The sequence below is a fragment of the Xyrauchen texanus genome, chromosome 48 (assembly GCF_025860055.1).
Source record: "Xyrauchen texanus isolate HMW12.3.18 chromosome 48, RBS_HiC_50CHRs, whole genome shotgun sequence".
Classification (NCBI taxonomy): Eukaryota; Metazoa; Chordata; class Actinopteri; order Cypriniformes; family Catostomidae; genus Xyrauchen; species Xyrauchen texanus.
Window position 1 is genome coordinate 14,975,063 of NC_068323.1, and position 11,954 is coordinate 14,987,016.

Here is an 11,954-nt window from a genome sequence, read left to right on the forward strand (position 1 = left end):
ACACCAACACATGCCACAGTCCTGTGGCAGCCTGACATTTCAGAGTCATATTTGGCACCAATTCTGGTTTAGCAGGCCTAGTACCAGTACTGAAAAATGTTGAATCAGCATTCCTTAAATATCCATGACACAGTGGTAGACCTCCACGTGAATCCAGCCACAATCTAGTAAATCTACTGCAGTCTCAGTGTCAACATGAGCAACTGAGGGCTGAGGTTTCACTCTTTCAGTGCCATAACCAGTGTCTTTACTAGCAGCCTCTAGTCCAGCCTTAAATTATAAAACTAACAAACAATTAGTTATGCAGGCAGTTCATTTGACCTTATGGCTTGGTTTTTGCTCTGATATGCATTTTCAGCTGAGAGACCTTATATAGACCGGTGTGTGCTTTTCCAAATCATGTCCAATCAATTGAATTTGCCACAGGTGGCGTAGAAGTGTAGAAACTTCTCAAAGATGACCCAGAGAAATGGGATGCACCTGAGCTAAATTTCAAGTGTGATAAAGGGTTTGAATACTAATATCAATGTGATTGCAAATTTATTAAAAAGAAAAAACTTATCAAAAATATGGTTTTTGTCTTGTCATTATTGGGTATACACTGTACATTGATGTGCTAAGAAATTACAACATAAAATGTGAAAAAATGATGGGGTCTGAATAATTATGAATGCACTGTATATCACACCAGTCATAACATGTGCCGGTTAAACTATTTTATTGTCATTTACGATAATAATAATAGTTCTGTTAAGATGAGTGTTAATGGGTAGAATACAGACAAAATAATGATGAAAAGAGGCATATCTTTGGGCAGATGTGTGAATGGCTTTCGCTGCAGACGGCATGAGTAAAGCAACATATTACACATCAGAGTGAATGGCACTTAAGAGTATTGAAGTAGACTTTTGTAGACTAATTATAAAAAATTGACATGACATGGTCTTGGAAAACATACCGATTTAAGTAAATTTGCACCAGTTCAATAATAACTCTGCATACTTATCTTAACTGACTGAACAATGAAACTGGAATTAGCAGTCTGTCTCAAAATAGGTGGAGTGCCAACTGATGACATAGATTGATGGCACCAAGTTGTTTAGCAGAAAGTACAAAGCTTTTCTGAATGTTTGCCGTGGCGAACAGTTTATGAACCATAGAAATGAACTCAAACACCTTTGTTTTGGCCAGATTTTCATTCACACTTTGATTTCTTATGAACTGTGCAGGGGCCTTAGGTCACATATGTGCATAAGTTGCACTGACAGAGGTTGCAAATACAGGCATTAGGACACGGAATCAGCTGCCCGACTTCCCATTGGATGCTCAATATGTTAAAACGAGCTCCATGAAGATTACTTTAAGATCTACACATTGAATCAGTGTTTGGCCTCCTTTTGGAGCATTTGCTTCAAGTAATCCTGTGTAACAGTTTTTTTTGTTGTATTTCTCACAACAAATAAGCCACATCCATTAATAACATATGTAACTCTATGCTGAATACAAATAAACTGTTTTTAGTAAGGGAGTAAAACAATTTGTCTGTTGTTTTCTATTCATTCATTCATGTTCATTCAGACTGTCAATCTGTGCATATTTCTGTTATTCACAACCCTCTTTGCTCTGCTGCACTAATTATCTGGTTGACTGACTGAATGTTTTTACTAGGAGTGTGATGAAACAATTTTGTGGGCATGCGATGTGTTTGACAGCATGCAAGAGTTTGTTAGAACACATAATGTTATGATGGGATAGAATATTTAATCTGGATGCATAAAATACACTGGAAAGGCAAAATACTCTGATTAAACAATTTTAAAACACTATTACCGTCCCTATGACTTATGTTTTCATCTGTTTGTGTGGAAGCATGTGTTTTGGTGTGTAGTTGTTTTTTTCTACAAACAAGATCGATCTCAAATAGGGTGACAACATTAAGGAACACAATGTAAACTCACAACTTGGCCTGGCACCTTTTAGCACCTGGCCGGTACCTCTCACATAGAACTTGAGCTGCAACAAATCGATTGTAAACCTCTATTGAACTGCAAAAAAAAGTGCAAACTAAGAGCAAGATTAAAAAAGACGCCACTGTTCGCGCTTCCTCTTTTGATTGCATTCATGTCACTGCCTTGATAAATAACATCAGACACCAAACACTGACACACACCATGTCCATGAAGAAAGAGCAGATAAACCTCTCCAAGTACATAATATCCTTTAACGTCCATTTCAGAGGACTGCTGATCACAGCTATCTGTACATGCTATTCTCCAGAGGACTGGAGGCTCAAATTAATGTAATGTGGAAATTCACATGGCTAGACCGTGATCCAAGAATCACTTAATTTCATGACCTATTGACACGCTGCGTACACACTGCCAGCGACTTTGTCGCTGCAGGTCGCCAGTGGCTGGCGGTGAAGTCGCTAGTGGGCGTTCCCACTACTGGTTGCCTAGTAACGTTTATAAATGACATTCACGGATGTCATTCCATTGCTCGACAGCAAATCGCTTTTCTCGGCGCTAAAAGCAAACATTTGGAGGGAAAAGACAAAATATAAATGGAATCGGTACATAAAATGCTTTATATCAAAGATGAATGAGAAACAATGCATGCTCTTTGCCAGAGCGGCTGTTTATCTGCGGCGAAAACGCAAATGCCGGTATGTCTGGGTCCACAAAACCATTAAATCTTGGAGTCAGCACGGCGAGAACCAACGGCTGGTGCAAGAGCTGCGGCTGGATATACCATATCCATATCATAGAGTGCTGGAAAATTGCTAACAGCAAGAATTAGCCTTTCATCCATCTTTCCGTTACTGCAGGAGCTGAGAGAGAGAAGGATCATGTGAGCTCTCCAGTCTTCTCTCCTATTGGCTGTCGCTTCCGTTAGTCGCTCTTCATCTGAATAAAGTTGAACTTGTCTCAACTTTGTCGCATCGCTGTACATGCCCACATCTAGTCGCCAACGGTCGCGACAGCTCGTCGCCGGAAGTCGCTGTGCTCGCGTTGAAAATGAATGGGATGGAGTCGGTCACGCGCGATGTCGCTGGCAGTGTGTACGCAGCTTTAAGGCTCTATGCAGGGCTTAAACTTCCTTTTGATAGCAAATTTAAACTATTATGATTCTCCCACTGCCCTTAACAATCCAGTTTGTCATTTAAACCAGTTTAAATGTGATAATAAAATGTATAGATTTTTTTTTTTTTTAATCTCCAAATTGTCAGCAAAAAAGCCTTGTAAATGAGGCCATTGTTGTTCAAAATGTACATATACTGAAGACTTGTCTTAACTTTTGCCCATTACAATGGCGTCACGATGGTCTTCAACTGGTGGCCCAAAAATGGGTTACAGGTCTGTTCTGCTAAGGTCACAAAAAGCATGAAAATAAAAAAATATATAAATACAGGGCTAAATGCAGAATTACATAATCATGCACAGTTATGTTAGCAAAATAAAAAGACTAATCAATATTTAAAGGGGCAAAGAAAACACTTCCCACACCTTTCCTACCGTATTTTGTTACAAATCTGTTACTTGCTAGATGCTAAGTGTTACTCAGGAAAAAGCATAACATTGTTCATCTAAATGAGAGCAAAATTTGTACTTTTTGTACAAGCCAGCTTGACTTGTCATGAGACCACGTTGGATGTTGTGAACAGGGCTCCAGACAGCGACTGAAATGGCTGCAAATGCACCCAAAAAAACTAAAAATTGACTGTGGCAAGAATTTATTCTTTGGAAGAGTGGCTTTTAAATGAATCACCCAAAAAGAACTCAGGGTTTGAACTCAGGATCTCAGGTTGAATGTCTTCTGAAGCAAATCAATAAGTTTATGTAAAAAATTAATTGATATTTAAAATGCTATTGACTTTTAAAAAGTGCTTCCTGACAGCAGTTGATGCATCACGTAGCTGTCGCCAGATGCGAGAAAGCAGAGAATTCAGAAGCTGCGCTTATTTACCAACAGAAGAACGAACGTCAGGTGAGAGTTCGGCCATTTCAAACAGAATCAGCCCTGGACAGAAGGGATGACTTAAAAGTTAAAAGCATTTTAATTATCAAAATAATATTGAATAAACTGATCGATTCGCTTCGGAAGACATTCCTGGATCGTCTGTAGTCATGTGGATTACTTTTATTCTGCTTAAATATGACTTTTGGACTGTCAATGTGCTGGTGGCCTTTTAAAAGGACCTGACAGAGCTCTATCTTCTAAAAATCTGCATTAGTGTTCTGCTGAAAACAGACAGTCATAAACATCTTAGATGGCATCAGGGTAAGAGAAAAATTATAGAATTTTCACTTTTGGGTGAACCATTTCTTTTATGCAACAAACCATGGAGCCAAAAAGTATTTGCTTACTGACATACAAAGACCTGGGCTTGCCCATTAATATGGCTGACCCATATTTTTCCCAGTGCAAAGTAATTGTGAACATACTTTTTCTCTCTATCCAGCATCAAGAACTGTGCAGAAGTAAAGCCCAGTTCAGCCTGAAAAAGCAAATCGACAGATGACTCAGCGAAAGTATCTGGGTTACTTTATCTTCCAGGAAATTTAGCTAAGTGTAGAAGTGATGCAATCTGGATGACACGGGCTGAAGAGAAAGACAAGAACGGTCACATTTTTTCAGTATTTTTACAAACTGAGCAAAAGTTTTCAGATCACAGTATGTTTGAGTTAAAACCACCATTCACTAGCACTCTAGAACTATATTGCTAGATTATAGTCCATGACACTACTGATTACAGTGGCCTAATCACAGAGCAGGTAGCCCTGTGCTGACTCTACAGTATGTGGCTCATGGTCACACTTCTGACAGTCTTCCATTTATTATTTATTGCTGATATGGTTAGGTATTTGAACAAACCTTACTTTTACATTTCTGTAAGGATTTGGATGATATCTAAATAATATTTTTTTTTTTAAAACATGGTGAAAAAAAATTCTAAATCCCATTGACTTCAGGCCAAAGTATACTTCGGCTTTCTGTGTGCCACTGTAAGACAAATTTCATTATCAGCACATTACGTGCGGAAAGTCTGCGTCTTTGCGCGTCGTGTAGCGGTCCACAGATATATTGAAGTTAACAACATATCTGTACCTATAAAATCAGTGCTGATAGCTGCAAAAAGTTTCTCTTCTTTTTTTCACACTTCCTCAATTTCTGTGAGCAACCACCAAGCAAAGCCTAGCCAACAACTAAGAACACCCTAGGGAGAGACTGTAGCAGGTAGTTGAATTTTGGAATACAATTAATTTTATTAACATTAACCTAACCAATCATAGATAAATGTAATGAAGCCCATATCACTTGAAAACCTTTTTTTAAGTGGTCAAAATTAACTAATTAAATTGGCTGTGAATAAAATACCCAAATACTTAATGGCCTGTTCAGGCTACTGGAAGGTACCGGCTGAAAAGTTGTTAAAGGCAGTACGCTATCAGAGACAAAGCTTTGGATTTAGACCAATTAACTCTGTATTCTGAGAACTTAAGATGCGTTCACACTGCCAGCGACAAAACAACCTCATCTCATTCATTTTCTGGTGACTTCCGGCATCACGAGCGATGGTGACCATTGGCGGGCATGTCCAGCAATGCGACAAAGTTGAGAAATTTTTACTTTATGCAAATGAAGAGTGACTTTGGGGAGCGACAGCCAATATGAGAGAAGATGGTAGAGCTCACGAGGTCCTAATATTTTAATAATAATATTAATTGTAAAGAAACAGTGCTGTTTAGACTCTCCATACACACCACTAGCAACCTAACTGCCAGCCACTGGCGACATGCAGTGACAAAGTAGCTGGCAATGTGAAAGCAGCTTTAGAAAAGAAATTAATAATACTGTGGAGACCAAGGCATAGATCTAAAAACACATCTTTTCCAAAAGCACTTAACCAGTCACTAAAAAAAATATATATTTACATTTCTTGTTGCATTAAATCTGTTTTGGATACTATTCTGATGATAGTGAAACTTTGTATTATGGCACTTTTCGTAACACTGTTATTTAATACCTGTGGCCGAGATAAATATTTCACCACCAGCAGATTTCACTGAGGGAGTGGTTAAAAAAAATAATATATATATATATATATATATATATATATATATATATATATATATATATAGCCATATGTTTTCCTGCATTGTCCCCCAACTCAAAGTATTGCCCTGAATAGCCAAAACAGTATTATATCTGTATTTCAATTGGGTCAATTCTCTGAGGCATTAAACAACATTCGCCACTTCAGCTATGCCTTGCCACTTTTAATATTCCCTTCTTATTCCATGAGTTCTTGTGCTTTGGACTTTTCGATAAATGTGGCATACTGTATGATCCGGCCCCTAAGAAACGCCTTAAGTGCATCCCAAGCCATGCCCACAGAGGATACTGAGGACCAGTTGGTCTCCATATAGGACACAGAATTCGGCCTTTAAAATTTGTTGGAATTCAGGATTTTGCAAAAGGGATACATTAAAGTGCCAACTATATGATTTCCTTTTCTCCATATTTTGCCTCTAAACTCACCAGGGTGTGATCGGAGACTAAAATGTTTCCAATTGAACAATCAACAACAGATTAAATGAGGGATTTGGATATAAAAACAAAAATCTACAGAGTAAATCTTATGTACTGAAAAATGTATAGTTCCTACCAGATGGGTTCAAAAGTCTCCAAATATCTGCAAGACAAACATTTTTACACATCCTGTGAAGCATCAATGTTGCTCTACAGGGCATGCATGCTTTTGCTTCACTATGATCAAGGACGGAGTTCATCAAATGATTAAAATCTTAATATTATATCATGAGGGGTGCCAGGGGGTTGCAACATCCCTACAAGATCTATAAAAAAGCCCTGATCATCAGCGTTAGGTGTGTAAATATTAGCCAAAATCAGATTTTGTCCCTGAATTTCAATTAAAACAATGACTCTTCCTAATTTATCTTCACTCTGATTGAGACATTTTAATTGTAGATGTTTACATGTCAGCGTAATGACTCCCCTGCTCTTAATCCAGCCATCACATCTCTTTCCAAATTTTTCAGCTTCCTGCAGAGAAAGATGCATTTCTTGAAGAAACGCTATATCATATTTCTTACGCTTAAGTAATAACCTTCCTTCTTTTTATTATTAATCCATTTAGCCAACCCTAAGATAAGTACGGTTTAACAAGATAACTAGTTTAATGTGAGTTAAACTTGATCAGTTACTGTCAACATTAAAGCATTTTTAGCATCGATTTAGCTAGCTATCAATAGCCATGCATAAAAAAAATATCTAACGATACGTAAGTCCTATAAACTGGGACCTTCGTAACGTCACCGTGCACAGAAACATTAATTTATCAAGTACACAAACATGTACCACTACAAGTTGGCTGATTTTATTTGTCGGTTTGTTTGCTAAACGTTAACCTACCTGTCGGAGTCCCAGTCATAGCGGGGCTGCATTAATCAGTAGTTTTGGAGGAGGACTCGTGTGGTGGGCATGTTGAAGGAAGCTCTGTGGGAGGATGACGCCGAGAGGATGACTGCATCGGCTACGTCTTCTTGCAGTCGAAGACGGAGCAACTTTCTGCTCTTAAGTTTATTCCGAGCACTGTCAAGTGCTTCATCAGACTTTTCGTGTTGGCGGTCTTAGCAGCAATTATCTTGTCGCAAATATTGCATTGCGCGCTGTTGGCATAGAGACTTCATTACAGAAGAAATGACTGGACTACAATCCAGCCGTTTCTTGTAGTTCTTGAGCAGTGTTGTATGTGGGAGAGTATAACTCCATTTTGCACGGACTTTGTGCTTTTTAACTTATACACAATATACACTTATATGCACAACAACTACATTACACAGTAAAGGTAAAATCCCAAAAAGCACAATAGGGCTTCTAGCTGAAGAAGAAAAAAGGAGATACCAAATACACCTTTAAATGGTTTTAAACCATTTCCTCATTGTTGGGATAGACCAAGACATCAAGTTCTTCAGAAGAATTAGGTGTCAAACTAAATGACAAAAAGAAAAGAAATCTTTAAGCAATTAAAATGCAAATTCAACTGTGCAAACTAAACTACTACTAAACAAAGATGAGCTTGCTTCAAACTTACTGGTTCACCATGTGTGCACTTGAAAGCTAAAAATACTCTCAAGTTCCCAACCAAAGCTTCATCCTCCCTCACAGTGACACATGCAGCGAGTCAACTTCAGTTTCACATTTCACATCAAGGAATATTCCATAAGAGTGCAACGCATAAGCCAGTCTCAGATCGGCTGATATCAAACGTTTATCCAATTGTTACTACCAGCCTGAGTGTTAAGTGCTAACCGAAAGCTGTAATTTTGATTCTTATGATAATCATCCAATGTACTGACATCATCACAAGGGTGACTCAACTCTCATTCTTGTTTGCATGAGGATAGACTTGGCCTTTATTGTGTCTTGTATCAAGTTGCATTTGCTTTAATATTCCAAATATTAACCATGTTCCACAAGTCTCCATTTTTATCTGAAAAACAGACCAATCAATGCATGTTACTGACAAATATAATCTACCTGACCAACCTGTTGTGTCTGGAACAGACTGCAATGCTTTAATCCAAATGTGTAAACCCAAAATAAACTAATAATTAGGTGCATCCCAAACAGCACACTTCTGCACTAATCTACACCATTTTGTAGTGCAAGCAGAATGCTTACACTGAAAATGCAACAACAAGTTTACTGTGTGTACCTGTATGATGCACTTTCTCAACCGTCAAAACATAGTGAGGAATGTTGGACACATAATGCAGTCAGCGCTCATGGCTTGTCGTATGTTGTGGAAGGCGGCTTTACCTAGCTTCGTTGCTTGTCTGACAAAACAAATGTAAATAATGGAGAATGTAGCACTAGCCAAACTTCAGTGAAGACAGCACCTTCTCAATGTGAGTTGAATGCTTTGCATCACCCCACGGTTCACTGTTCACTGAAAGATTCCAAATGCATTAACACAAGTTATAATCTCATGGATTCACTACTTTGCTATGCGGAAACCAGCATTGGCTGTTTTCTGTCCAACGCCCACTGGTTAAGTCATCTAAAACAAGTGATCATGAATTAGTAACTTGTTTAAAAGAGTAACAATTAGTTTTGCTCATAGGTATAGAGCCAAATCCTTTCATATCAAATCCAATCCTCTTCAGCTAACGTTAAAGGGATAGTTCACCAAAAAAATTAAATTCTCTCATCATTTACATTCCCTCTTTCTTCAGCAGAACACAAATGAATTTTTTTGATAAGAATTTCTCAATACTTTTGGTCCACACAATGTAAGTTAATGGGTGTCGAAATTTTGAAGCTCCGAAAATCACACAAGTCACCATAAAAGTAATCATAAGACTCCAGTGGTTAAATCAATGTCTCAAGAAGTGATATGATAGGTGTGAGATACAGATCAAATTACTATAAATGATCCACCTTTCACATTCTTCTTGTGTTTTTGGTAAATCACATTGTTCATGTATACGCCCCCCTACTGGGCAGGAAGCTAAAATGTACTTCATATAGATCTGTTTCTCACCCACAACTATTATATTACTTAACATATGGATTTAACCACTGGAGTCTTATAGATTACTTTTATGCTGCCTTTGTGATTTTTGTCAATTTTGGCACCCATTCACTTGCATTGTGTGGACCTACAGAGCTGAGAAATTCTTCTAAAAATATTCATTTGTGTTCTGCAGAAGAAATAAAGTCATACACATCTGTGATGGCTTGAGGGCAAGTAAATTATGAGAATTTTAATTTTTGGGTGAACTAACACTTAGCCGTGAAGTCCATTTTAAACCTTAACTAACCAACTCAGCAAAAAATGATTAGTTCACCTCTCGAGTCATCTGGTCTGATTCGTTCGTTCAACAAAAGAACGAATCGGACCAGATGACTCGAGAGGTGAACTAATCATTTCTGTTTCCTGTGTGAGCAATGCAGAGTGTATATGGCTGTCACATGATAAAAGAACAAACGACTCAGACCAAAAGAGTAAAAAGGGACTAATAATTTCTGTTTCCGGTACAGTGCCTACCCTGTTTTCACATAACAAACTAATTGAGGTTGCGCAATGGGCATGCGCGGCCAACACAAAAATTAACGAATCACTCCCTAAGACTACTCGTTCTTCTGAGTCACATAAAAGATTCATTCAGAATGAACAAATCGTTCATCAAGGACCCATCACTAGTTTATATCCGCGTCACGTGATGAACACACTAGATGCACTATTACAGCCTTTCTAGAACAGCAATACTTTAAAGAGCAAAACAACTAGGTAATGTATATACTTTATCAATTCCCTTGACTTTTTAAGACTTAATTGAGTTCCATGACTCATGGCCTGGACTTTTTTTAAATTGTAAAATTTCCCTGATATTTTCAGGTTTGACCTGGAAATGACCGTGGGAGCCCAGCAACTTTCACACAAACTAGACTACCTCACACAGACCAACATTAACATGCCACCAAACACAAACATAACACAAGTTAGTCTGTTTTAACTGCTGTTGGCTTTCATTAAAGGATTCATCAGTGTCGGAGTGCTTCATAAGGAAGACAACAGCAGCACATGCTGGGACTGGTTCGCTACAACAAAGTTCCTGCTCGTTTTGAGGGGAATTTATTCAGCTGAGTGGGTGATTTGCTCGCGGTCATGCAGGGAAATAACTGTCGCCTATGCACAGTTAGCCCGTTAGCACTGTTTACAACCGCCTCGCGTTGGGCTCGACGCGCGTCTTACCTTGCTGCTCTGGTAGTCCTCGAACGCTCGCAGCGCGCTGTCAGTCAGCTTGACGTGATAGACGGAGATGTTGCTGCCATTGCTCACTCTTCCACAGGACAGTCCGTAGCACTGCTCCTCCTTCAACGCCGCCATCTTGCTTGCATTTCCCACCACACTCACGCGCCTCTGCCGTGAACGCAACAAGCAGCTCGAGAGAGAGAGAGAGAGAGAGAGAGAGAGAGAGAGAGAGAGAGAGAGAGAACACTTTGATTATTCATGAGGCGTGAATTACGTACAGGCGGGAGGGGGCGTGGCCTCTGGGTAATAATGAGAGAAATGATACCGATGAATGGCGTTATAGGAAATGTATTTTTGTGTCGTTTGTTTTTATTTTTTACACTGAATATATATTTTAAAGATGATAAAGTAAATATAAATATCTCATCATTAATCAGGGTGTGTTTTCTGGACAGAAAATTCGTTGTAGGGGCGGGTGTGGAGCGATTGTGGATTGAACGCTACTCGCTCACATTGCTGCGTCAGAAAAACGTAAATGTCTGGAAATACCACAAGAATAGGGAATGCCCCTTAAGACTCACTTCAACGAAAGGAATGAGATTTCATGACGTTGTATTTCATTAGAAAGTACACATATGGCAGTGAGCAACACATACTGTCAATTCCTAAAATGTTTGATTAGGTGTTGTTCTCTAACCCTGCGCACCTGTTTTGTAAACTTGATACTTTTTAATAAATGTAAGAATGACGTATGAAAATCTCCCAAACTCGGCTAACTGACAACGATGATGATAATTTGCGTAATTTATGCACACGTGAATTCCAAGTGGCTTCTTTCTTACACATATTTGCATACTGAATTTGTTTGATCTTGTCCTTCTAACACATATTTAGAGGTGCTGTAAGCGATTCTTTTTTATTAAATGAACATCCCCCTGAAATATATCAATGCAATAAACTGTCACACCTGTCTCTGTAAAATGTGAAAATAAACAAATACATTGGCAGCAAATTTGAGAACGCAATTCTGCTACATGAAGTTCTAGAACTGTTAAAATTGTTTACAGCACATTTTATTGTTGATATCTCTCTTTATGCTGCATCTATGTAATTGTATTTACGCAGAAAACTATTCTTCTGAAGCCACGCAAGCACTGATATTTCCTTC

At 38.5% G+C, this 11,954-nt stretch overlaps 1 protein-coding gene across 3 annotated transcripts in view; it reads right to left on the bottom strand.

Annotated features, from left to right (window-relative positions):
• The window catches only part of LOC127639648 (RNA polymerase II elongation factor ELL-like), a 56,225-nt gene extending 44,486 nt beyond the window's left edge, over window positions 1–11,739 (bottom strand). For all 3 annotated transcript variants that reach the window (XM_052121775.1, XM_052121776.1, XM_052121774.1), the window contains exon 1: window positions 10,787–11,739. In XM_052121775.1, coding sequence (XP_051977735.1) covers window positions 10,787–10,921 — 135 coding nt within the window. In that variant the 5' untranslated portion in view covers window positions 10,922–11,739. The remainder of the gene's footprint in view (window positions 1–10,786) is intronic.
• Between the last annotated feature and the right edge of the window lie 215 nt (window positions 11,740–11,954).